The 27,369-nt window shown below is 51.7% G+C and overlaps 1 protein-coding gene across 1 annotated transcript in view; it reads left to right on the top strand.

Annotated features, from left to right (window-relative positions):
• Positions 1-27,369, top strand: part of LOC132490646 (death-inducer obliterator 1-like) — a 64,092-nt gene that overhangs the window by 19,493 nt on the left and 17,230 nt on the right. The window contains 13 exon segments of the mRNA XM_060099042.1: positions 6,548-6,722; positions 7,241-7,353; positions 8,156-8,993; positions 9,657-9,978; positions 11,915-12,127; positions 12,920-13,133; positions 23,383-23,860; positions 24,108-24,267; positions 24,803-24,919; positions 25,079-25,183; positions 25,447-25,582; positions 25,806-26,334; positions 26,782-26,935. Coding sequence (XP_059955025.1) covers positions 8,158-8,993; positions 9,657-9,978; positions 11,915-12,127; positions 12,920-13,133; positions 23,383-23,860; positions 24,108-24,267; positions 24,803-24,919; positions 25,079-25,183; positions 25,447-25,582; positions 25,806-26,334; positions 26,782-26,935 — 3,264 coding nt within the window. The 5' untranslated portion in view covers positions 6,548-6,722; positions 7,241-7,353; positions 8,156-8,157.

The raw sequence follows: 27,369 nt of genomic DNA, 5'->3' as shown, positions 1-27,369 counted from the left end.
GACACGAGTTTGATAGGTTTGTAGTTGGGACTGAAGGCAGGGACACCCTGGTGTGAAGCCTGCCTTCTTCCGTGGCGCTGCCCCTTGAGCCTCCCAGCCCCCTCTCTGCTTATCAGAGGACTTAGCCTACTTGTTAGTGTGTGGGTGTGGTCATGCTGTGGTCAGCGGAGGAGGACACTGGGGGCTGCCTTGGTCAGGACTTGGCATGCTGAGCCGGCACAAGGAGTGGTCCCCCTGAAATGCCCCCAGTGCCCCATGGAGACAGGGCTAGCCATTGACTCTTTAGGTTTGTTAGATTGTAATTTAAACAGTATTTGTGTTTTTAGTAGTAAGGTGGCTTTCTTCTGCACTTTGGCGACCCGGGCAGTGGTGGCAGGAGTCGGAGAAGTTGCCTCAAGTTGAGCTCTGCGTGGATCTGTAAAATCCTGTTTTTATTTAATAACTGCTTTATTTAAGCTTGGACCTTCCCCACTTGCCCCCCAAAGGTAGACATTGGCCTCTTCTAATCTCAGAGAAAGAAAGGAAGATTCCAGCTCAAGTATACAGTTGAATTCTTGACGTTTGCGTTTCCAAGGTCTCCAAGCATTCCTTTTGCCCCTTGGCCTGTGGCATGAGGTGCAGCTCCACTCATGAAGCAGGTACTTGTGAGAAGCAGCAGGCCTTTGGTTTCTCCTCCAGCCATTTTCTCTTTGGACTCGGGTGGCCGTCCCTCTGAATGCCGCCGTTTCATAACCGGTGCCTCTCAGCCATCCGAGGAGAGGTGGGGAGGGTCTGGGAGCGCAGCCTCCTGGAGCGTCACTGTCCCGGCCCTGCAGGCTCACTGGCCCATCAAGAGCAGCCCTTTGAAGTAGCCAGTCGTGTCAAGTCTGTGCCGTTGGCCATACTCAGACTGACCCCTTTACACCTAAAATTAACAAGGACCCCAGAGGGCTTTTGTTTATGTTGTGTCCATGGATATTTTCCATATTTGGCATTAAAAATGAGACATTTAAATATACTTAAAAAGAATAACGTAAATAACACTTTATGGCAACTATGTTCCAAAAGAAAAACAATTTAATGAGAAAGGTAGTGTTGTCCTAGGGTTTTGCAGGTCTCCTGAACGTCTGGCTTAAGCGACAGTAGCCGGATTCTCTTGTCTCCTTCGTCCTATCTCTGTCATTTGGCTTCTGAGAAACCACCACGTCTGTGCCCTTAGTGTTGTGCAAATAGTTTGACCTTGGGGGGGCCCTCCTGAAAGGCCCGGGGGCCACACTTTGAGAACCTCTGCTGTAGGTCATGGTTAGAAATGCTCTTGTTGTTGAGAAATGGGAATTTGAAAAGGCAGTTGACTCTGAACTTTAACACCTGGGGAAATGGGTTACTTTTAAGAAGACAGGCAATGTTTTCAGGGGGCCCTCCACCACGTTCTCGCTTTTTGGGAAAAGCGTGGACTATCTGGCTAGTTTGTGGTCCCCAGTGAAGAGGGTTCAGTGCACACGTCCCCCTCAAAGTGGACCGGCGGGAACCAGAGCCCCAGAGTACAGCCGGGGTGCGCTGTGGGTGAGGAGGCCCCAGGGGTCTTTGGGCCTGAGGGAACGGTGGCATTTTGCCTTTATCGTAGGCTGTCCTCACCCACAGCCTCTCACCGGATCCTGACCAACAGTTCTTGCCGCAGCGAGACACGGTGCACCGGGCCTGCACTGGGTGCTACGGGTGACACGGGGATCTGGAGCAGTGCCCCCGTGGGTGCTGGAAGGGAGTAGCCAGCCCGGGTGCACTCGGGGCCCAGACAGACCACTGCGGATATGAAAGCGATAGGGTGGGTGGTTAGGGGGGCGGAGCTGGAGGATCAGGGTCCCTAGGAAGCAACCCCTGAGGTGCCCAGCAGGGCTGACTGTCCTGGGGAGCGACTTACTGTGCCCAGGTCCCGTCTGTGACCCTCCCTCCCCGCCACCTCACAGTCACACCCTCTGTCTTGGTTGGGGAAGGATGGGGGAGGCTCCCGTTTGGGGGCCCATCCCAGTGTTGTCCTGGGCATTTAGCCAGACCTGCCCCATCTTGCAGACTCGGTGAGGACAGGATCCTGTGCAGTTCCGAGGGTCCCTAAGACCCTGGCGGGGGCCTTGTCTTACAAGCACCAACCCCCAGGGTGTAGGATTCAGAGAGTCCCTTGCCAGTGTTTGAAGCCATGTCTTCTTGTTCCTTGAGAGACAAGAGGGAGCTGCCTCAGTGCACTCGGGCTGCCGTGGCAAGGACCACAGGCTAGGAGCTTTGACACAGTGGACTTGATTTCTTGCAGCTCTGAAGGCGGGAGGCCCGAGGTCAAGATGCCGGGGCAGTTGGGTCCCGGTGGCAGGGCCAGGTGGGCTCTGGGGCCTCTTTTCCAGGGCAGATATCCCATTCAGGAGGGCTCCGGGGACACAAACGTGCAGACCCCAGCAGGAGTCCATCCAAGGTAGCAAGCGGTTCCGTAGAGGACAGGGAAAGCCTCGTTGCCTCCACCTTACCCTGGACGCATTCAGGTGGCTCTGCTGGTTGTTCCTGAAGCGCTTTTGGAGAGCTGCCCACCGGGGTCACAAGCCTGTGTTTTCACTAGGAAGTGGATAGAGAGAAACCAGAGTGCCCGCTGCCCGCCCGCCAACGGGGAGCTGGGGTCCCGGCCTCACCAGAGCTTTGCCGAGGCACCAGTCGTGGCGAGCTTTTCAGCAACAAGTTTGACTTTCTGTCTGCACAGACCTGTGAGGCAAAAACACCTAAGAAATTTTGAACAGCAGGAGGTTCCTAGATTTCTCTCTGTAGTTACCGCTTGAGAAGCTTATCGTGCTGTGGGTCCTTTTGCTTCAGTGGAATTTGAATGACAGTGTTATTTGGCAAGCAGCAGACTTTGGATTGGCCACGTAAAGGACTGCAGTGCCACTAGGGCAGTCGAGTCAGGATGAGCGTGGGGTCGCTGAGAGGGACCGCTGCCAGGGCGGCAGGATGTCGCATGTCCTCTCAAATTCCTGGGCGTGGCCTCGTTAGTGACTGTCCCATTAATAAAAACGGAATTGTGCAAGAGGCTTGTGAAATTGTGAAAGCTTGCTGTTTTCAGTACTTCATAGAACTTTCAGCACCTTCTCAATCCCTCCTCATCCCCAGCAAAGGATTCGTCCTGAGACGGAAGACTCTTAACGTGAAATATCTGTGAACTTTGGCCCAGCCTGTTAGAACCATAAGTTGAGTTAGCAGAGTCCGAAATCATGAGGTTACGTTGTAGCATTGGATATAATTTGTGACCGAAATAATGGGGTTCTGTTGTAGCACTGGATATAATTTGCGACCCGCAGGTTAGAATTGTTTCAAAATTAAAATTGTTAGCTTTGAATGTTGTTTCGGGGTGTGAGATTCGGAGGACCACCTTGTTTTGCCGCTAGGTGGGCAGGGCAGGTGCATGCTTGTGTGTTATGTTTTTGAGAAGCCGCAACTGTTTTCTCGTGTTTGTTGTGCTGTGAAAATAGGAGCTTCATTGTGGTTCTATATTACATTTTAAAGTATCTCAGAGAAATGAGTCTCCAGTCCATAGAACTAAGCATCTTCAGATGGGTAAGATGCGGTTACTTACCTGTGGCAAGCTTTGTAGTAGTGGAGCCTTCAGATTTACGTGCTTGTAGAGTCGGGCAGCACCCACGTTGTTTGTTTGGGGAGCGTATTTTGGGTTTTGCTCGAAAGAAAATCACTTCTGGCAGCTTAACGTTTTCCAAGGGTTGTATAGTCTGAAGGGAAAACGAAGTGGGGCTTTAGAACAGTTTTGTGGAAGCAAATGTTTCCTCTCCTCTGACACTGGAGTGCGGATTCGTGTGAGTGCTTGGCGTGTATCCAGAATGTTCTTGAGCTACCGGAAATGGTGTGTTTTGAAACCCTTTGGAGGCTAAGAGCTCAGAAGCCCTGTCCAGGGTCACAGTCGGCCTCGTGAGCCAGCCCTGCCGGGTCGGCGTTCGCACTGCTGGCGCAGAGGTTCCTGGTAGTGCCCCTGAGGGGCCAGAGGCGCCCGCAGCCAGGGGCCGCAGAGCAGTGCCGATGGACTGCATTTTTCAGGTGGTGTGTGTCAGGCGTTCTCTCGAAGATGCACAGTGTGAGACTCGAGGAAATCAACTGACTATATTTGTTACTGATGACAAAATTCCGGTGTTAAAGGAAAATTAGCATTTGGAAAAGCTTTTATCTGCCACCCTGAGCTTGATGGCTTCCCATTAACGAAAGACATTTCAGGAGATGGGCGCTCACATTAAGAGATGCGTCTCATGTCGTCTAATGAAATGTGCCAGCGTGTGGACTCTGCATGTGTCCAACTGGCCACCGTGCACATAGGCAAAAGATGTTTTCAGAGTGCGTTACGACGCAGGAAGGTGCGGAGCATTCATGGCTGTGGTTGCAGATTCGTGTCACAAGTGGTTTTCATGGAACTGCGGCCTGTCGCGGTTTGATGTGGTATCAGGGAACATCCACAATTCTGAAAGCCTTTCTCAGGTTTAATTTTGGAAATACATATCCCACATGAGCAACCGCTCTTTGGGGTCCTCAGGTTTTAAGGGTATAAAGGGACCTTGACAGCAAAACGTTGGAGAGCGGCCTGGGAGGTGGTGGGCTGCTTCCTGCCCTTGGGTGGCCTGGGGGAACCTTAGGTTTCGTGTTGGTATTCCTAGGTCTGCTTAGGAAGTGGAGCCGTTTTCAGCTGAGAGGACATTTGCACTTAGAAATGTAAAGATACAAAACTATCTCAGTGCATCATGTTCGCCTCCAGGTTTTCTTTTTCCCAGTTTCAGGGATGACCGCCCACCGTTCTTTTCCTCTGGGGAAAAGTTGTTACTAGTACGGTGTGACCACCGTTTGGTGACCTGCTGTTGTGTGTGGACCCACATTTTAAGTTGTGTTAGGAACAGAACACAATTCTTCTCTTTTAACTTTTGCCTTGATCATAGGGGTTTGTTTTTGTTTCGTGACGTGAAATTTTCCCTTAGAATTTCTGGGAAGAAATTATGAAAGCGATCTTGCAAATGTAAAATCAGAAAAAAGAACCAAAACGAACCAGATGATGTAAAATGATATGATCTCTTCTGAATAAAGTACTTCATTCCACTTAACAGAAATAGCTGGATTTTCCTTTTCTGATGATTCAGAAGTCAAATCCAGAGGCATGGGTTTTTTCTTGGGTGGGTGGTTCAGATTAACACAAACCTTAAAACCTTTTTAATTCCTGAGACCATCGTAATTTCTCTGCTTTTATAAATGTTCACTGTTTTGAACAGTTTCTCCTGAGAAGTTTCTCATTTTGAGATGGGTTGACCGTATGTGAGAGAGGTGGTGGCCATGGGGGGCCGGGGGTGACCAGAGTGAGATGGTCGCTATCTCTTTAAAAGGAGGTGGGACGGAATGTTGGCTCTGAGGTCACCCAAGGAGACCACAGTTACAGGGGAGGCAGTTGGTGTGAGGTGAGGAAGAGGTGAGTTGCGGGCAGGGAGTCCTGGGTCTAGAAAGCAAAATGTGTTAAAATGTTAACACTGCGGACTTACCTAGAAACAGAGACACATTTGTGGATCAAACTAGGTATCGTGATTGAATGAGGGCACAGGAGGAGAAACGTTCTTTAAATATGTAAATACACATAGATGAGCGGTACCCTGGTGATGTTCAATCATCATCCCATTAGTCCTCTGAAATCTTCCTTAGATTTTTAACTCAAAGGATGACATAGGTATAGTGTTCTAGGGCTTCCCTGGTGGCACAGTGGTTAAGAATCCGCCTGCCGAGGCAGGGGACACGAGTTTGATCCCTGGTCAGGGAACTTAAGATCCCACATGCGGCAGAGCAAGTAAGCCCGTGTGCGACAACTATTGAGCCTGTGCTCTAGAGCCCACGAGCCACAACTACTGAGCCCGCGTGCCACAACTACTGAAGCCATGCGCCTAGAGCCCGTGCTCCACAACAAGAGCAGCCACCGCAATGAGAAGCCCACGCACCACAACGAAGAGTAGCCCCCGCTCACTGCAACTAGGGAAAACCCACGCACAGCAACAGAGACCAACACAGCCAAAACTTAAATAAATAGGTTTAAAACAGAAAAGAATTTCTAAATAATGACTTTCATGTGTAATTTTTTTGTTCATCTTTTCATGTTTTGTTCCTTTCTCTCTGTCTCTGGGTTTTTACTGACCTGGGTCCATCTTAAAAGTACGATTGTAATTGGAAAGCAGCTGGTACCAATGATCAGTTTTGAAACCCTCCTTCCCACTGAGGCCTCTGCCCTCTGCCCACCAGCTTCCTCCCCACCAGTGTGCAAGCGGAGGCCTTTCCAGCCCCCTGCTTTCAGAGTGTAGTCAAAGTATCTTCCCTTCTTTAAAAGTCCTTAAGGAAGCAGGGGACTTTGTTTTGTGGCTATTGTTTGTCGACTCGCCCAGTGTCTTTGTGGGTCATGTAATGTACATTCAAATAAGAGATTGTTTGGAAAGCTTCATGCCTTTTTTTTCTTAAACATGATTTTAGTTATAGTTGCTTTAAATCTTTAAACGGTTTTGTTGTCTTCTTTTAGGAGCTTACTCCGTGGTGACTGTCTCGAGATAATCTGCATTGTAATCTGTGAATAGTGACCGGCAGCAGCAGGGTTTCGGGGCTTGGCGCTTCCCTTGGACCCCGCAGTTGCATCGGCCAGGTTGTCATTGTTTCTGGGAAGTCGGAAGAAGCGCCCAAGCTTCCGTGTGGGGCAGGTAACGTGGCAATAGTGTTAAACGCCAGCAACACAATTTTAAGTTTTGATGTCATGTTTTCTATTTCAAAAGCGGCATTATATGTAAAGAAACTGATGTGACATTAGTATTTGTTTGCAGTGGTTTAAGCTTTAGCCCAAGATTTCTTGAAGAGTGTCTAATTGTGTGTTAAGAATCTGATTCAGAGCACTACTTTATTTTTACATGGGTGGTTTCTTTAGTGCATTTACGATGACGTTGTTTGTTGGCTCTGGTGAGAACTGTGTTTTGTAGAGGAGAGTCCTTCCTGCAGAAAGACTTGGGTGACCAGGACAGTGGCGTGGTCCTTGGTGGCACAGGTGCTGATGTCACAGCTACTCCTGCAAGCTTCCAAGTGGCCTGGGAGAGTGTGGGCCCAGGCCCAGGGTGGGGGAGTTGCAGACCTGGACATGGAAATGGGAGGTGACCATACTTAGTGGGAACGAAAAAGAGAGTTCAGTTACGTGTGATTTTTAATTTTGTGTGTTTTCTGTTTGAAGGTTTCCATTCTGTACTAGTCCTTCCCCTGGAATGGATCATGGCATAAAACCTGAGTCATCGTTAGCATTTAAATGTAATTGAAGCCCGCGCAGCTTGGGAAAAAATTCTCAAGGTATATATTATCTTTTTCAGGCTTTTTCATTTTAAACAGGAGTGAAGTTTTCACAAACACGACCATTTAAACAGTCTGTTAGAAAGAGGAGAGAAGAACTAAATACCACAGGTGCTGCGTGGGTCAGAATTTTCTCAGTGTCCTGATCGTCTGCTGCTGCAGACCCTGCGTGCAGAGCTGGATGGGCCCATCTTGTGTCAACACAGTCGTGGCTCGGGAATCTGGGCAGGGCTCAGCGGGGGCTGGGTGTGGGTGTTCAGGGTCCGAATCCCCCATCTCCACGTGATCCCTCCAGCAACGTGGTCAGACGTCTCACACGCAGCTCGGGGCTTCCAAGCACTAGGCCCAGAGCCAGCACGGCGTTCTGTCCACCGAGCTCTGCGGGCAGAGCCAGGTGGGCCCCGCGTCTCTGTGCGGGAGAGCCCGAGGCACCCGCCACCCTGTCCTGTCCTGGCAGCACTGCTGCTCGCTTCCTCTTTCCCCGCTACCTCTTGTACAAATCCTCGTCCTCAGCAGTTGACAGATGCACAGATTTGGTTTGCTAGCTGTGTTTTTCTACTGAACATTATCTCCGTAACTGTTACACTTTTCTTCAGAGATCACCTTGAATCCTCTCAGTGCACTTTAGGAAGAGCCTTCGGTTTTTGTAGGTGGAGGATTGTTGCGATTCACTGTGTCTGGGTTTCCTCCGTGCGGGTGGTGCCCCTTCTGGTGCACTCTCGTGGCTGGTGGGTGCCGGTCCTGGGTCTGGACCGCGGCCCTGGCTGACGCCTGGCGTGGTTTGGTTGCATTTCCCTGTTAGGTATGGACGAGGAGGATGACCCGAGTGGTGAGGACGTGCCCAAGGCCATCAAGCCCACCCGCAAAGTGTTCAGGAAGACGTGGAGGTTCCGGAGGAGCACCATCGGCAAGCGCGAGGGCGCCGGGGATGCGGAGGTGGATGCCCTGGAGCTGCTGCCCGGGCAGCAGCAGAGCCCGTCGCTGCGTCGCAGCGGAAGGCAGCCGAAGCGTACGGAGCGGGTGGAGGAGTTCCTGACCACGGTCCGGCGCCGGGGCCGGAGGGGCACCTCCATGTCCCTAGAGGCCTCAGCGGAGCCGGCGTCCTGTCCAGTGACAGAAGCGGAGAGCGCCTCCGAGGGGAGCATGGAGAGCACCTCGGACGGGAATAGCGGTCCCAGGTCTGGCTGCACGGGTGCTAAGGAACGAACGGCCTCCTCGGCAAAGGCCAGAGGGCGTGGCGACGAGATTGACACCTCCAATAGCCACAGTGACGGTTTGACTTTGAAAGAACTCCAGAATGGCCTGCGGAGAAAGCGCGAGCAGGAGCCCACCGACAGGCCCCCAAAGGGCATCCAGAACCGTCTGAGGAAGAAGCATCGGGAGGAGGACCCGGTGGAGACCGTGGATGCTGAGGCAGGCGATGCGATGGAGGGTTCGCGGCCCATCCCGCGGGAGCCGGAGGCCGACCTGGGGGCTGCGTCCCAGGTGGCGAAAATGGACAGAGAGAGCCAGCTGGAAGGGAGGGCGGCCCCAGGGGGGAATGCAGAGGAACCCGGAGACGCAGTCCGACACAAGCCCGCATGTGAGGTGTACGACCCCAATGCCCTGTACTGCCTGTGCCGCCAGCCTCACAACAGCAGGTGGGTCGTGGGAGGATGAAGTGGCTGCCCAGGCTTCCGGGGGGAAGTCCGAGGTGTGGAAAGTGCCAGAGAGGGTTTTCCATTCGTCTTAGTTGAGAGAGTCCCAGGGTGGCCTGAATGAGGGACTTGTTCTCTTGGGAAAGACGAGCAAGTCATTGTCAAAAAACAACAACAAATACGGCATGGGTGGGCACTGCCAAGAGCCACACCCTCCACCGAGGTGGGGGCTGGCGTGGGACATTGGCTGCCTCGGTCCCAGCAGCCACGGACAGGGCGGCCTGGAGCAGAGAGGATCTGCTGTCCCAGAGAGCTCGCTGGGTGACGCTGCTCCAGACCGGCTGCGACTGGGCTGTGGTGTGGACGTTGGGGCAGCTCAGGGAGGGGGCGGGTAAAGGCATGGCTGCCCTCCTGTGGACAAGAACTGTGGTGTCCAGGGCAGAGTGCTCCCCTGAAAGAAAAGGTGAAGCAAATTTGATTGAATGTTAGTAAAATTGAGAGGGGCACGTGGATGCTCTTTATTCTGTTCTGTCCATGTGTCTGTAATATTTTTGTTTTTTTCATAATAGAATGTTGAAATTTGACTTGTGTTTAAAATGGAGTTGGTCTCTCACTTTCCATTCGTAATACTAATAATAATCTCCATTCCTTATTTTATCATTCCAGGTTTATGATTTGCTGTGACCGATGTGAAGAATGGTTTCATGGCGACTGTGTGGGCATTTCTGAGGCTCGAGGGAGGCTCTTGGAAAGGAACGGGCAGGATTACATCTGCCCAAACTGCACCATCCTGCAAGTGCAGGACGAGCCCAGCTCCGAGACCACAGGCACGCAGGACTCGAGGTCGAGAGCTGCAGATGCCGACGGCATGGACTGTACAAGTCTAGGAATCGTGGAGCAGAAATCGAATGAAGACCAAGGAATTAAGGTTAGAATTGAGAAAGCTGCAAACGCAAGTTGCAAGAAAAAACTCAAGATATTCCAGCCCGTAAGTACCTGTCTCCCAAGGTCAGCAGTAGAGGTGACTGTGGAGCCCTCAGCTGCCGTTGGCAGAAACATGAAGACAGAAGGTTTTGTCTCCTGAGATAAGTTAGCTTTTCCCAGGAGTGGCATTGGGCGCGGGGCTGGGCTCTGCGAGCTCCCAGGTCCATGCACCTGCTTAAGGCTGGCACGCCTGTCTATTCTTTCTCTATGTTTGTTAATCATATCTATCTCCTATGCTGTTATTACTGACTTAACATTTTCCATAAGTGGACTCACTTTTGTAAGTCTTCCCTTAAGTTTTCTCATGAATGGATCCGGAGTTTGAAGTACATATGTGAAGAAACAAAATTATTTTTGAGTCACAGGGGCACGTGTGCACCTATAGTACCCGTCAGCGCCTTGAGAGAACCAGTGGTCTAGTCCCTGCCTCGCAGCAAGATGCCAAGGCCAGCGGTGGTGCCCGCACGGGTCCCCAGGCTGACAAGACAGCTGCGGCTGGCACGCGCTGTGTTATGGTGTTCTCCCACTCACCAGTGCTTGTGCAGCTGTGTTTTCTCCTTTCCCAACTCTGTTCACTCGTGTCTCCTGCCCAAGGGCCGTGATTCTTTGTCATGGATTCCGTGCATCTTGAGAGCTGTCTGAGGCTCTCACGATCGTCCTACTCAGAGCATGTTTTCACCCCAGGCCTTCCTTGAATTGGGGGCCCATGCCGCCCCCACAGCCCGTGCTCTAGCCAGTGTTGGGCATGCAGACGACCTTGCGGTGGCCGTGTCCTAGCTTCCCGCCGTCTCCCCCTTGCACTGAGGTAGCCTCGAGGGCTGGACCGTTTAAATTTTACCTGTCATGGGCGTACGAGGAGGCATCGAGTGGAAGTATGATGAGAACTGGTAAGGAAGAGAATGAATGGGAATGGAAGTCAGTAGGAAACGTCCTGTGATTGCTGATGTGTTTGAGACTACCCAGAAACTTAAGTATTTCTCTGAGTAAAACTTGGATTCTGTGGAGGAAAAACAATTCAGTGCATAATTTGAGATTTAAGATTTTGCTCCAGTACATTGGAGGGGTATGTTCATGTATGTTATTAGTCTCGACCATCAGAACATGCTCTAGTGATCATGGACAGCTGTGTTCAGCCCTTGTAGTGAACCAGGCTCCTACTGCACGGCAGGCAGCCACAGACTTGTTCAGCAGCTTAAACAACACACATTTATTAGCTCCGAAATCCAGGCCTGGCTTAGCTGGGCCCCCTCTGCTCTGGGTCTTACAAGACTGCCCTCCAGGTGTCTGTGGGGCCTGAGGTATCAGAGGCTCGGCTGGGGAAAGATCCACTTCCAAAAGCTCTGACTTGGTTTAGCATGAAACCTATATCCCGGGCGATTTTTGTGGCCTGATGATAGCAAAAAGTGATCTGTTGTTTCTGAGAGCCACGGTTAACTGGGTGTCCTGGGTGTCGTCTCCCAGCCTTGCCCGCCGAGCCTAGGCATGGGCGCCCTCTCAGCAGAGCCAGCAGTGGAATCCTCTCTCTTCTGGAGGCTCAGTTCCTCTTTGAAGGGTTTTCAGTTGACGAAGTTGGACCCTTTGGACTAACTCGGAATCCTCTCACTTGGGATCTTAATTCGTTGGTAAAATCCCTGCCCATTTGCCCGATAAGGGAACCTACTTGTGGTGTGAAACCCCATTGTGTTGAGAAGTGCGCAGCGTGAGCGCCGGGTCCGCTTAGGGTTCCGCCCTTCTTGCGTGGCTGAAGGGCAGGTAAGAACCCGAGGGCCTTCCTCAGGGCAGGTAGATTTGTGTGTTTTGAATAAACAAAGGTACATGTTTATTCATAGTTTTTTCATACATGATTAAAAGCAGTCATCCCGGTACCATAAATAGTTATGTTACAAAGTGCCATACCCACCTAGTGGGTGAGTACACTGAAGCCACGTCTGATCCTGCAGGTCCTAGAGGCGCCTGGTGCCGCCAGATGCATTGGCCCCGGGTGCTCGAGCGTGGCGCAGCCCGACTCTGTCTACTGCAGCAGCGAGTGTATCCGGAAACACGCCGCGGCCACCATGCGCTTCCTGAGCGCAGGGAAAGAGGAGAAACCAAAACCTAAAGAGAAACCCAAGACAAAGCCGGAAAAAATCATTCTTCAGAAATGGAGCGTTCAGGTAAGTTGACTGAAACCAGCCATTTGTGTAGTTCAAACCATGAGCGTCTGGAGGTTACAGGCTCGGTGGGTTGATTTGGAGAGTGTAGGGCACACAGGCCCGGACGGGATGCAGGCACCTTCACACTGCCCTCCGCCTTGCCCACCAGTGTTCTTGTCGAAATGACAAATAGGCACGTGTTCTCGTATTTTCCTTCTCCGCCTCCTGCCGAGGGATTAACTGATAGAATCGTGGGAACCGGCTGCTGCGTGGAATAGCTCTCCACCCACACGCCAGCCCTGCTGGGAGGAGAGTGGTCCCTGCTGGAGTCTGTGCAGGGAATTGACGTGCCAGCTGCGGAGTGGCCAGTGGGTTCTGGGGGCGCCGCACTGTGTGCCTGGTGGGGTACAGAGATGTCGTTTGTACGCCTGTCCTTTCTCCACGTGCTGTTGTGTCTGCAGCTCCTGCCTGTCAGTGCTGCTTGGGCGCGTTCTCACACGGGGCCCCGGTCTGCCGTGCTCTCCGCCTTGCTTCACTGCCTCACTCCACGGCCCCTCGGTTATCGTGGCGGCCTAGCGCCTCATCAGGATGCTAGGTTGACGGGTTGTTGTGTCAGGGACCTTCTCATCGTTCGGATGTTGATGCGGGCCTGCTGGATGTGGGGGAGTAGCCAAGCCCTCTGCTGAGCAGATGCAGTGCATTGGGCTTAGGATGGTCCAGGAGCTGATTGAGTCGTGACCCTCACTGCAGAGTGAAATGCGCAAAGGTTAATTTCTGACCTCGTTCATGATTGGGGCTTTACTGATTATCCAGGCAGGCATTAAAATCTCTTCTGTGCACAAGAGACCGGCTCCAGACAAGAAGGAGAACACAGCGAGGAAGGTGGTGGTGGTGCCTCCAAGGAGTGAGGTCCTCGCTAAGGAGCCGCCCTGTGAGAGCAGCACGCCGTCGTGGGCCAGCGACCACAATTACAATGCAGTAAAGCCAGAAAAGACTGCCGCCCCCTGGCCGCCACTGTTGTATAAATGTATGTATCACCCGGGGGGGAGCTCTGGACCCTTCCCGGTCTTTCTGGACGGCCGTGCACTCGGGCCTGTCCAGAGCTAGGAGTTCTAGCCGTGTTTTCTGCTGCACCTGCAGAGATCAAAGCCCTTGCCCAAGTCCAGGAGGCCTCCTGAGCCCCGCGTACCCATCCTTAGTCTGTCGGGACTTCCTGTCCGTGTTTCCAAAAAGCTGTACCAGCCCCGTTGCTGAATGTCTCACCTCCGACGACCGATGTCTTTAATCGCTTTTCTTTATTACCAGGCTCTGGTAAGTATGTGTAGTATCTTCAGCAGAATCTGACAAGGGGGCGCGCTGCCCGGCACTCAGGGTCCGCCGTCATCCAGGTGTTCACCACTGCGCCGTCACCGCCGTGGGCTCTCCACGCGGGGGCCTTTCCACACAGTCTGCTCCCAGCACACGTGACCCTCACTTCTTTGTATATTGTGGGAGCCTATTCCTATTAGCACAGTAGTGTTGTAGCTGATTTTCAACTGAAGCATGATTTGCAGGAGTTATATTATTCTTGACCGAACCGGAATTTTTTTTATGTCCAATTCACATACTACACAGAACATAAACACACATGCCAGTCTTGAAGGCTGTTTACCCTGCTTCCCGTGCTTGAAAGTAAGTGAGCACAATGTCTCTCCACTCTGAGCAGCACCCAGACCAGGAGTCTTGGCGTGCACTGCTGGGTCATGCCACCCAGGCTTCAAGTTCAGACAGACCTTTGCAATCCCAGATGAGATCATGCAGCTTGAATCTTTTCTCTTTCTTCTTTTTCTCAGCTCATTCTCCAAAATTAAATTTTAGAAATTTAAATTGCTCTGGGGCGCATCTTATTCTTATTTTTCTATGATTAAGGTCATTTTGTGTTTTTATTTATGCTATCTTTTATACTCTTGCAACTTGTTTTAAAAGCACAAGAGGTTAAATGGCCCTAAATTCCAGGATTATAGCCACGTGCTGCTTCCTCCTCTCAGCCGGCTGTTTAGGCCAGCGGCCTGAGGGAAGGCCTCGTGGATGTAGTGTGGTTAGAAGACTGCATAACTAGCTGCATTTTGAGAATGTAAATGACCCAAGACCTAAGAAATGGAGTTGCAAGTAAACTGCCAAGCAATACTGTGTGTGTATATGTCTATATACATATTTATTTGTGTATTTATTTTTGGATTTTTGGAGTGAGTGGTTAAATATAGAATTAACCAGTTGCTGTATTAAAATGAGTCTCAGTACACCTCAGGTTGTTTGAACCAAGAACTTCATGCTAACAACGTGTCGCAAACATCCATCAAGTTATAGCACCTCTACACCGTAGCGCCTCTACAGGGGTTACGAGTGGACCTAAATATAAGCATCGCCCAGCTGTGAATGGGTGGGGAGCCGTCATGTTGGAATCCTGGGCTGAATGTTCTCAGTTGGTTATAGGCACGTGACAGAATGAAAGGGAAACCGAGGTGTAGCCACAAAACCCTGGGTGATTGATCTCAATTCAGTTGATTTCCATCTCTGTCGACCAGAATCGGGAGACTGCCCCCAGGCTCGGAGTGTGGAGTCAGATGTAGGGCGCACAGTGAGAAAGGAAAGCTGGCGGGGCTTGGGGGAGGGGTGGGTGCTTACTTATCCCCAGTTCTGACTTCCCGGTTTTTGAGGGAAGATTGGGGTGGAGGGGCGGGGAGCCCGGCCTCAAGGAGGTGGTGGCTCTGCTCACAGGCCGGGTTTCTCTTCCCTCTGCCCCAGCCCCCTCCTCTGCACATCACCTCCTCACTGACCACCTTCCCAGCGCATCTTTTTAAATTAGTTTCTGCTTTATAACAAAGCGAATCAGTTATACATATACGTCTGTTCCCATATCCCTTCCCTCTTGCGTCTCCCTCCCTCCCACCCTCCCTATCCCTCCCCTCTAGGTGGTCACAGAGCACGGAGCTGATCTCCCTTTGCTATGTGGCTGCTTCCCAGTAGCTATCTACCTTACGTTCGGTAGTGTATATGTGTCCATGCCTCTCTCTCGCCTTGTCACAGCTTACCCTTCCCCCTCCCCATATCTTCAAGTCCATTCTCAAGTGGGTCTGTGTCTTTATTCCTGTTCTACCCCTAGGTTCTTCATGACGTTCTCTTTTCTTAAATTCCATATCTATGTGTTAGCATACGGTATTTGTCTTTCTCTTTCTGACTTATGTCACTCTGTATGACAGACTCTAGGTCCATCCACCTCATGACAAATAGCTCAATTTCGTTTCTTTTTATGGCCGAGTAGTATTCCATGGTATATATGTGCCGCATCTTCTTTATCCATTCATTGGATGATGGACACTTAGGTTGTTTCCATCTCCGGGCTATTGTAAATAGAGCTGCAATGAACATTTTGGTACGTGACTCCTTTTGAATTATGGTTTTCTCAGGGTATATGCCCAGTAGTGGGATTGCTGGGTCATCTGGTAGTTCTGTTTGTAGTTTTTTAAGGAACCTCCATACTGTTCCCCATAGTGGCTCTACCAATTCACATTCCCACCAGCAGTGCAAGAGTGTTCCCTTTTCTCCACACCCTCTCCAGCATGTATTGTTTCTAGGTTTTTGGATGATGGCCATTCTGACTGGTGTGAGATGATATCTCATTGTAGTTTTGATGTGCATGTCTCTAAGGATTAATGATGTTGAGCATTCTTTCATGTGTTTGTTGGCAGTCTGTATATCTTCTTTGGAGAAATGTCTATTTAGGTCTTCTGCCCATTTTTGGATTGGGTTGTTTGTTTTTTTTTTTTGTTATTGAGCTGCATAAGCTGCTTATAAATTTTGGAGATGAATCCTTTGTCAGTTGCTTCATTTGCAAATATTTTCTCCCATTCTGAGGGTTGTGTTTTGGTCTTGTTTATGGTTTCCTTTGCTGTGCAAAAGCTTTGAAGTTTCATTAGGTCCCATGTGTTATTTTTGTTTTTATTTCCATTTCTGTAGGAGGTGGGTCCAAAAGGATCTTGCTGTGATTTATGTCATAGAGTGTTCTGCCTATGTTTTCCTCTAAGAGTTTGATAGTCTCTGGCCTTACATTTCTGTCTTTAGGCCATTTTGAGCTTATTTTTGTGTATGGTGTTAGGGAGTGATCTAATGTCATACTTTTACATGGACCTGTCCAGTTTTCCCAGCACCACTTACTGAAGAGGCTGTCCTTTCTCCACTGTACATTCCTGCCTCCTTTATCAAAGATAAGGTGACCATATGTGCGTGGGTTTATCTCTGGGCTTTCTATCCTGTTCCATTGATCGATCTTTCTGTTTTTGTGCCAGTTCCACACTGTCTCGATTACTGTAGCACATTTACGTCTCAGAAGTACGTGGACGGATAGCCACAGCTTGTAGCCTGCATAAGGGACATGCTGTTGAGCTAGTTGCTTCTGATCATTTTCTGTTATCCCAGAAATGTCATCTTCCCAAAAGAGGATTGGGAGGAGTGTAAAAGGTCGAAGGTAAACACCCGACTTGAGCCTCGGTGAGCAGCAGCTGTGCCTCTGCCTCTTCCCCAAACCATTACTTGACAGTGGCAGTGGCTGTGGACCTTCCGCGGGTCCCCACACACAGGCACAATGGGAGGGGGCCCCCCGCACACACTCAGCAGAGCCCTGCATCCCCACCACGCCCCCACCCACCTCCCTGGCTGCAGAGCGTGATATGTTTCTGGGTGCAGGTGATGCCGGGACCGCTCTTCGGAGGGGGCGTTTCCCTGGTTGCCCTGGACTCGGGTCAGGTCTTGGGTGGATCCTTAGGCAGCCAGTGTGCGGCCCCTGGAGGTGCTCTGCCCCCACCCCACTTCTCCCAGGCCATTGGCACTGGCCTTGAGTTGTGGGTTCAGGGCAGCCTTGCATGAGCATCGTGGGCAAGACCTTGCTACACAGAGGCTCTGACCTGCTTCTCTCGTGGGGCAGTCAGTAGATCTTAAGGTCCTCACAGTGATGGGATTAACACCCACTTGTTCTCTGATGAGTTTTTTAAATTGTTTTTCAGAGTTTCTGAAAACAAAAACAGTGTAACTTAGGGAAACAGTTGCCATTGTATTTCCCCCCAGGTCCCTGTGTCTCGTAGTCCTCCTCATGGTTTCTCTTCATTTCCTCTTCATCGCCTCTCGTTACTGTCCAGGCACAGGCACGAAGAGGGCTGAAGATGTTCTTCTAAAGTGGCCCTGGTTGCTTAGGGTTTGGAAGTGGAATTGTGTTAGGCATAGGTACATGTTCCCATGTTTGGGGCTCCCTCAATGGCTCCGAGATGACTTGAAACTCTGGGGACCTGAATAAATTTTGACTAGAAAATCAGATTTCTGCAGTTCCATGTAGGTTTGAGAATTGAAGTGGGGACCCCTGGCAGAACCTGTGCACCCAGGTCCAGTGATGTGTTAGCATCCTGCCCTGACGTAAGCGTTGCCCCGTGGTCTCCGTGTGCCACATGTCCGGTTCCTGTGCTGTGGCGAAGTGGATCTGGGGGTGCGGGTTTCACAGGGATCGGTGGTGTGAGTTCCGGGAGCACGCTTCACAGGTAGTAAGAGAAGACAGGTCCCCATGGTGACATAGATGGGGGCGCTGCCTGGACCAAGGGGTGTTTGGTAGGAATGGCACGGTGGGAGAGGCATGTTTTATCAGCTACACGAGCTGTTTTTCTCTGTCTCTTCCAGATCTGCAGTGGCAAAAAAATGTGGGTGGGGACAAAGCAGCCTTGTACATCTCACCAATTTCCTCCCCCCATTTGGAGAGAGAACCAAAACTTGTCCTGATAAGGATTTACCTTGACAGCTGTTTTTAATGTTATCCAAATACCTGGAATTTTCTTGGTCCTTGGCATTCTCTCGTATTTTTAAGTGTTTTACTTTTTACAGTTTTTTTTTTTTTAATAGCCAACTGTTTAGAAAATTAGTGCAGGGAAGGTTTTGCATGTACATGTACTTTTTCTGACAGAGACCCTCAGCTGTATCCTGGCTGCCCCCCTTAGTTCTTGTGCTTTAGCGGGAGTTTGGGGTAGAAGTTTCTAGCAGGGTTGGTCCTGCTCACCTCACCTGCCCTTTGGCCTTCATGTGGCCTCTGGGGCTCTGCATCTCCTGTGGTACTGTTTGCAGACGGTCCCGCGGCAGATTCCTTTAGGTGGCATCGAGTCCCAAGGGATCTTTCTGAAGATGCAGCTGTAAACCCGCCCACATGGTGTAGGAGTCTCCGGTGTACTTGAAGCTGTAAAGTAATGTTTTTGATTTTTTGCGTGTTGCACCTCACCGTGCACGTAGTCATAGTCTTACCTTCTGAAAGTTAAAGAAGTAAACCTGGAAGATCGATAAGAAGGGTTTCCACTTTGATTTCTGTCAACGAAGGTCGGGGTGTTGCCGTGCACCTGGAGACGTCAGCAAGACGAGCACAAAGGTAACGGCCGCTAAACCCGCTGGGGTCAGCAGGTGCCGCAGGCTCTGTGCCCCAGAGTCTTATCACGCCCTCGACCCCATCATGTTGCTTGAAGTAGCAGATGGCGCAGGCACAGATAACAGTTAAAGTTGAACCTTGTCAAAGTGGTGAAAGTGCCTGTTGGCGGGTTTTGGAGATGAGGGAAAGCAGCAGCTCTACTTGCAGCTGAGTGTCAGGTCTGGCGGCCAGTCCCCACCAGTCCAGTTGGCATAGACAGGAGAGTGGAACGCCTGCCTCGCACACAGCCTCGGCCCCGTTTCCTTCTCGTGGTTCGTGCTGAAGGATGATGTGACCATTTTTTTCATATATTACCAGTCCAACGTGAATTGGGTTTTGGTTTTCAAAATCCGTGAAACTCTGAAAAGAAGGAAGGGTCCATTTGCCTCCGGAGGCGTACTTGGTTTTTTGCAAGCTTGTTACGGCCAGTTCTGTGCACCTCTCTTGAGGTGTAAGTCGCTCAAATACTGCACATGAGTAAGAAAAAGTCAATCTGGACAAGCTTTGTGTAGCCCCAGATCATGGCAGTTTGTCTGTGGACCCACATACAGACCCCTAGCGATGGAGGGCAGCTGGCGTGAGGGCCCCAGAGATGGAGATCAGGCCTCCCAAGTCTTCGGTGGGGATTGTCTCTGTTTCTGTGTAAGCATAACTTCTACAGGAATAATTCACTGCAAACTATTTAAGCAAAGGCACAAAAGTAAAATGGTTCTCTCTTGCTACTTGAATTTTCACACTAAAGTCTTGACAGCCAAGAAACAAAGTTGTAATGAGAAACGTCTTCGTACACGTGTCAGGCTGAGCTGAAATTAGAACTGATGTCACAGTGAGCAGAGTCCACTCCCCCCAACCCCTGCCGCTGGTCCACTGTGTCCTCTGAGCCCTGGCTGGTCCCGTTACGTTACCCGGGCCTTGTGGCGGTAGCTGCCTCGGCCTCACCACTGAGCCTGGGTGGATCTGGGGCCCTGTGGGAATGGCGGGGGGGAGGGGATGCTCCGACCTGCACCACGTGGGCTTGCTTGGCACCTGGTCACATCCGAAGCTCTTCGATTCCTTTGGCATTTACAGCCAATCATTCTGAGTAGTGTCTCCCCCCCTGCCCCCCACCGTGTCAGTGTGACTGAAAGCCTCATATCTGGGGATTTTTAGGGTAACTTGGCACCTCTTTGGGGCAGGACGAAAGGTATAAAGCAGTGACCGTCCCTCAGGGTTTCTCAGTGGTCCCTGTGAGGGCCCACCCCGGCAACGGCTGTCCCTGAGCTGTGACTGGGCGGGGGCCGCGTGATGCTGTGCTGTGCGGTGCGACTCGCCTTCTGCCAGGCGCCGGTCCCTCGTGCTGCTGCACAGCACTGGCTGCTCCCAGTAACACAGCTTCCGCTCCCTTTTCCTCCTGTCCCCTCGAAGGCCCACCAGTGCCACCCAGTGGCCAGCGATGCCATAGCACCGCGGCCCAGCTTGCCCTGTGGGAAGGCCCCCAGGTTCATGCTTACTGGGAAGTTAGCCAATTAGATTGTTGCTGGTCCCTGAGCGCACCGGCCTGCCTGGTTCCTGCCGGGCTTCCCCACAAACAACTCGTTTCCAGTAGAAACCAATGGCCAGACGCAGCAGAAACGACGTCATCTGGGGCGGTGGCCTGGCCACCGGCCAGCCTTTCCTCCTGCATCTGCTCCCCGAGACAGCACCTGGCCTGGAACTTGGGCCACTCTTTGCCCCATCGGCAGCCCCCGGGATGGCCCAGACTGGGTGTACATTCCGAGGAGGCCGTCTCTGTCCGGCACGTGGGCAGGTGGTCACCCTGCCTCGAGCCGGCAGCACTGGGGGCCCGGCCACTGCTGGAGCCACTCTGCCGGGGGCGGGTGGGCTGCTGTCCTGTTCTAGAACTGGCGCTTCGAGGCCGGCTGGTTACGCCTTGCTCTTCTGTGAATGTATACACACAGTACAGTTAAAAGGGAATTTGGATGAAGCATTTGCAAATGTGATTTTAGCTCTACTCAGAAGTAATGCTTCTGTCGCTGTCAGTCGCTTTGGCACGACATGGTGTCACTGCCATTCATTCCAGCAGCAGCTAACCCGCATCCAGCTGACGGTGGGACCACATGCAACTGTTTTCGGTTTTGAGCATTTTTCCTCAGAGTAGAAGAGGGATAGAGCTGACTTGTTGGGGTCCACCAGTTTCCACATTTTACCAACTTTTTATTTATGTAATCATACTTACATACGCTCTGAGACGCAGGTGAGGGATAATGAAAGTTGACTTTTAAAAGCCAGAAGCAGCTAATCTTCTAGAAGAGCAGCACGATGGTTAAGGAAAGCCATCCCCTGCTTTTTAAATAGAGTACGTTCATTTGCCGTTACCACTCTTGGATAGCAGGTTACTTTAATCACCTGTACTGTGAATGTCCTAAAATTAAGCTCCTGGCTTCTGTTTTCCCTGAATGAGACAAAACACTGGTTAGACCAGTAGGAGCGTTGATCTTAGGGAGTGAATGTGTTCGGAGTCAACAGGAATTCTCACTTGAAACAATGTAAATGTCACATGATAAGATTTGTTTGAGGCCCCATCATGGGTGCCTCATTGAGAATTCTGGAAGCACCTTAGGCCAGCTTTTTAGAGTGGCTTAAAAGTGTGCTACTAAAATAATCTCAGCAAAGTTTGTATACAGTCAGTGAGTGAGCTGGTTTTAGGACTCGATTTTAATCCTGACGGGTTTGTTCCTTCATCCCCTGCTGGCAGTCACAGCTGGCACCGCGTCCCGCTCCACTCCACTCCACTCTCGTTCCTTCCCCCAAGAAGAGGGGCCTCTGTCCATTTCATTTAACTTCAGCTCTAGCAGTCTCTCCCCCCACCCCCCGCCTAGATGAGGTGCTGTGGACCCCGTTAGCCGAGGCTGAGCTGGTAAAGATAAGTTTCCACGTACTGAGGTATGGTAGCGCCTTAGGAATATGGATTTGAGCTGATGAATAATATACGTAGAAACGTAGTTCTGAGTTCCTATGACGTGGCCAGTTCCTCCTTTGTCAGACAGCTGTGACTTGCTGACGGGACGTGGGTGACAGCCAGCAGGGTGGATGTAGAGCACAAGCGTGCTGCTCAGCGGGGAGCGGGTGGTCTTGGGAAAGCCTGGACAGCATAGCCCGGGGGTGCCGGCACACGTGGGGCCAGTGATTGGGACACCGTGGACAAGGGGACATAAGGTTGGGGGGGTGCTCTGTGAGATGAAAATAGGAGATTTGCAGTCAGGATTGTTGCTTGATGACAATGAAGTCCTTCTGACAGGGTTCTAAGTTTTGGATATGTGTAGCGCTGTTGCAAAGTTTCTAAAAATAGGTAATTTCACCTGTACTATGAAATGGAAAAATCTTGCGGTCCCTGGGCTTTTAACACCTGTGGCTGAACTGGCCTGACCAGTGCTGGAGGAAGGCAGTCCTGAGGGCAGCGCTCGGCCCTTCGCCAGGATGGTCACGCAGGGTGTAGGCTGTGAACGCCTTGGGGGCTCTTGTGGGGTCAGGCCTTATTTGTAGACAGGGTCTCACCTCTCTCCCCGGACTTCAGATTTTCTCCCTGCTTCACTAGGACAGTTGCAAGAAGCACCGGCAGCTGACTGGCATTGGTGGGTGTTCAACCCCTGCGTAAAATCGGAAGGCTGCTAGAGCATCTCGAAGTCTCCTGTTTAGCATGTGGGGGCTCATTGCGCTGTGGGTAGTTTGAGAAAAGCCTGCGCCTGGGGAGGCGGCTTCTCCGTCGGTCCTGTGTGACGTGGCCCTAGGTGGTGTCCCTGTGCTCTCCTGGCTTGCTCCCTGGACCTGCCTGCCCCCCCCCAACCCCGTTCTGCCCTGGGTCCCAGACGTTCTGGGCGGTGGGCCTGAGCGGGGCCATCTGGGAACACGCTCCAGCTCTCCGTCACGGCTCCCCATGGACGTCTGCTGGGCCGCTCGCCCCTAAGACCGAGGTACTGGTCTTAGGATGAACCTCCTTGCTTGCCTCTGACTGTAATTCTGATGGTCTGATACAGGATTAAGTGGAATCAGTCCATGCGAAGTACTGGCATAAAGATTCTCATTTTAGCTTTGGGCTGTAACCCTTGTTTGCATTAAAAGTGCTAACCTACTGTCTTACCCAATAGCGAGCTGCTACTAGAGGGGTGTGAATGGGAACGTGAATGACCGCAGGTGGCGTTCCTGCCACCGAGCTCCTAGTGTAAAAGTCACTGGTCTCCCCCCATGTTGCAGTTTTCTGCCAACATTCTATATATTTATTAACCGTGTCCAGTTGACTCTTGTCCAAGAGGACGATGAGCACCTGTGAGCCCCTAACCCCAGGGTGGACTCTCGCTAGTCCTTCCAGTGCCCCAAGGGCCCCCGAGGTGGGGCTTGGATATGCATTCGAAGAGAATGTGTCTGATCCACCCTGGAAAGAGTTTCTAAGCTCCTGTTCACCAAAAACTGCACTGGGACTCTCCATGCGAGTGGTCTTTGAAATCTATGCCTTCTCTTGATACAGCGAAATTTGGCCTTGGAGTTCCAAGCTAAGCTAACGGTTCAAATCAAGCCTTTTATAGCTTACTGGTTTATCGGTTGAAGTAAAGGTTTTAATACTAAAGCATTTCTCTCTGAAACAAAGTATATTCAGTATCGTAAATGTTGCTGGTAGCCCTGTTTACACTCCTTTTCTGAATTTAACAGTTACTTTAAAAATCCTCTTTAAATCTGTCTCACAGTGATGCCTGGTTATTAGCTTTGCTGGTTTCGGGTGCACATGTGGGGTCCCCTGCACCCCTGCCTCACTAAGCGGCCCCTCTCCTTTCAGCCGTGAAGGAGGACAGAGGCGCAGAGGCCAAGGCGGCGGTGGCGACGGTGCCGAAGAAGGTGGCTCCTCCAGGCTCCTCGGGGGGCCTCAAGCAACCCTCGCCCAGAAGTCTCCTTCCAAAGAAGTCCCCTCCTTTTGCAAACGCGGCGGCAGCCAAACCGGCCATCAAAAAGTTGCCACCGGGGTTCAAGGGCACCATCCCCAAGAGGCCGTGGCTCTCGGCTGCCCCAAACCCCTCGGGCAGCACTCCCTCGGCCAAGCAGGCAAGGCTGGCACCTGTTGCTGCCACGTCTGCTTCCAGAAAGTTCCCCAGCTCCGCTGCTTTGGTGGGCGCCATCAGGAAGCCTGGGACCACCTGGGTTCCCCTGGCCTCTCCAGCCCCGGGACGCCTGGGCCCCGCGCGCCCCGCCTCGTCACAGCCAAATTCTCAAATTCGGCAAAACGTACGACGCTCCTTGAAGGAGATCTTGTGGAAAAGGTGGGCTGTTCCACTTTGTTTCTTATCTGTTAAAGTGGAAAGTTTTCCACGTAAAGGGTGGTGGTTTCACGATGGCCCTGCTGTTTAAGAAAAATGTCACATGTGGGACTTCCCTGGCGTCCAGTGGTTAAGACTCCACGCTTCCACTGCAGGGGGCACCGGGGTTCCATCCCTGGTTGGGGAGCTGAGATCCCATGTGGCATGGTAAGTGCAGCAGTTACCGTGGGGCTTTTTTCATTCCATCTAGAATCTCTGACAGCGATGACTTAATCATGACAGAAAATGAAGTAGGAAAAGTTGCACTGCACCTCGAGAAGGAGATGTTTAACTTGTTCCGAGTCACAGACAGCCGGTACCAGAGCAAGTACCGCAGCCTCACGTTCAACCTCAAGGACCCCAACACCCAGGTGCGTGTCCGACCGTCAGGAATGGGGGCAGTCCTGGCCAGGGGCTGCCCAGGCCTGGGTTAGGGCACTGGGTCCCCCTGCGGCGGCGGGTGCGTGGCATGCTGTTCCCGTGGGGCCAGGCGCTCGCCAGCTGAGGTTCTTGCCACCTGCGCGCCTGTGTGCCTGCCGGGGCCCACGCTGTCTGGATCGGCCTCTTGACCTCTTGCCTGTGTTTAGAAGCAGGGCACATACTCTGACTTTCCATTTCGCCTTGTTAACCCGCTGGCAGAAGGGATTTCTTCTACCTTTGTCCCTAACACTGTACCTTCTTCAGTCAATTGTGTTTTCTGTGAAGTGGTCTTTGTAGCAGGGTTAGTGCGGTGGGATACTGGAGATCAGCTGCCCGAATTCAGGGCCCTTGTTCTCCAAGCATCGATGGGAGGCTCTGGGCCCTCGTCCTGCCGCGGGGCAGGGGCTTGCCTTGCTGCCCACCTCCACATCCTCTCTAGTATCTTAGAGGGTTTTGAACGAGTGAACAAGAGATGTTTGTTTACAGGGGCTCTTCCATCGTGTTCTGCGTGAAGAAATCTCTTTGGCAAAACTTGTGAGAATGAAGCCAGAAGAACTTGTCTCCGAAGGGCTTTCCTTGTGGAAAGAGAGATCGTCAAATCCTGTGTGTGCCGACGGGAGAGGCGGCTGCGGATGCCAGAAGCCTGACACCAACGCCGCCCCCAACCCCACCCCAGAGTGAATGAATAGCCTATTGGCATGAGAGAGTCCCCTTGGGAAAGAAGGGCTAAGGGTTCACGTTTGTCTGTCTTTTTCATCTTAGGTGATGGAGTCCGGAACTAACTTGCATAATGAGACTAAGAAGCCGACCGTTAAACCGGAAACTATTCCCGATATGGAAGATTCTCTGCCCGTATCAGATTGTGATGTAAGCGTTTAGGATTTCCAGTGCTCACGAGAATTGACAAAGATGATCCCGTTCCAGACGTTGTTAGGTGCCTGAATTACCGGGCAAGACGCGGGGCTGACACAAGTGTGTGTCGTTGTATTGCTTCTCAAGTACTTGTATTCAGTAGTCCTCTTCCTCTGTTTTCAGTGGTTCTTCATCACGTGAGATGTTTTTTCCGTGGGTGCTGCTAATTTGGAGAGGGGGTGGGAAAGAGATGGCCTCCTCTGCTTCTTGTGCTTTAGGAACAGCAAGAATCGGTGCGGGCGGCCCCCGAGAGGAGCGCGGTACCGCTGCTGGGCCTTGTCGGCGGCATGCTGCGGGACACGACCGGGCAGCACCACACGCACCTCTTTGACCAGAACTGTAAGATCTGCACAGGTGAGCCGATCTGGGGGGAGACTGTGGAGACCCTTCTCAGGACGGCTGCATTCGAACCAAGTTCCACAGTGGAAAGGCTAGAATCGTTTCTTCAAGCTTAGGAAGTGAGCCCCTACCTTTACAGTGTGGTTGTTTTAAAGCAGTGATCGTCTGTCTACCCATGGGAAGGCTTTGCTCTCGGATGTGTGGGACTTCTCACGAAGGCCTGCCTTCTGCTCTCCAGGTCAGGTTCCATCGTCGGAAGAGGAGCCAGCTCCGCACAGACGAGAGTGGTCAACTTCTGCCAAGAAGGAGGACTCGAGGTCCAAGCGTGACAGCTCTGCCTCCGAGCCCGCTCTCAGCTCAGCCGAGGATGCGGCCCCAGAAACTCTGCCTGAAAACACCTTGGAGCCAGACCTGGAACGCGCTGCTCGCGCCCATGTGGAGGGAAAGTCCCTCCCGGTGCCTCCAGCGGACGGCCACCCCGAGCCCTCCGCCCTGGAAGGCGCCCCCTGCCCGGGCCCTGGTGGCGGCGCAGTGCTCACCACAGTCACGGTGTCCGGCCGAGACCCCAGGACTGCACCAGGCAGGCCGAGCACGGGCACGGCTCCCTCGGCAGCCCGCCCAGGCAGCGCCCACCCAGCAGAGCCCCGACAGGATGTCCCGAAGCCTCTGCCGACCTCCGTGACGGTGCCCAAGTCCATCTTGGTCAAGCCGTCCACGTTGCCCGAGCCCAGATACCTCCTGTCAGTCCCGCTGTCGCCAAGCATCAGGTGCTGCCCCCGTGTGTGTGGTCTGAGCAGCTGAGCTGTGGCCTTTCTTTCAGATGAACAAAGGAGGGAGCAGTAATGAGTGATTCACTCGTTTGGCTCTGAAATCCACCCAGATATACAACTCTCCTCAATTTTCTATTTTAGAGAGGCGTTTTTGTAAAGCTTCAGTTTTAGGATGACTAATTATCACCTTAGACATATAGTTGTTGAAAACTGGAATTTGAATTTACAGCCATCCAGTTTATTGCCTATATAGTTTATATTTCTTTGACCAGAATGTTCATATCATTATGATGAAGGTAATTAATTTGAAAAAGTAAGCTATCAAAACTTGCAGGAATTCACTTTGCTTTTATAAACACGTTCAATCAATCAATCAATCAATAAATCTTGGGGATTCTTTGGGCAGAGAAAGATTCACGTATTTTCTGTGGTTTTGTTTTACAGCATCTCGGAGTCCCAGTCCCCTCCAGAAGGAGATACCACCCTCTTTTTGTCTCAACTCAGCACCATTTGGAAAGGATTCATTAACATGCAGAGTGTAGCGAAGTTTGTCACTAAGGCGTTTCCTGTCTCTGGATATTTTGATTATCTCAGTGAGGTTAGAACCAGGAGGGAGAGAAGTGTGTGTGGGTGCATGTGCGTGCACGCTCGCGTTTTCCAAAGGCACTCTGATCCCGCGCTGGAGTCAGGCGTGTGACCACCTTCCTGCTGAGTGTCTGGACGCACAAGCACCTCTGAAGGCAAAATAGGGGTTTGCCGGGCCGAGTCAGCAGGTTACGCAGTTTGGACAGTGGCGAAAATTCAAATGAGAAATCAGACCCTCCCTCTTTTCTGAAAAAGCTGAAGCTTGTCTTCCTTCTCCCTCTGTTCCGCTAGAGCTTGTGCCAAAGCTGGGTGTGCATGTGCCCACTGCAGGTGTGGCCAGGCACGGGTGACCTGCCCTGGTGTGGAGGGGTGCACATGACAGGTCTTTTATTTTTCAAAATTAACGAAACAGCACTAGCGTTTCAGACTTGACAAAGAGTGCTCAGT

The sequence above is a fragment of the Mesoplodon densirostris genome, chromosome 5 (genome assembly GCF_025265405.1).
Source record: "Mesoplodon densirostris isolate mMesDen1 chromosome 5, mMesDen1 primary haplotype, whole genome shotgun sequence".
In the NCBI taxonomy this organism is placed as follows: domain Eukaryota; kingdom Metazoa; phylum Chordata; class Mammalia; order Artiodactyla; family Ziphiidae; genus Mesoplodon; species Mesoplodon densirostris.
The sequence above is the reverse complement of the archived record's forward strand: the minus strand, read 5'-3'. Positions and strand labels throughout refer to the sequence as shown.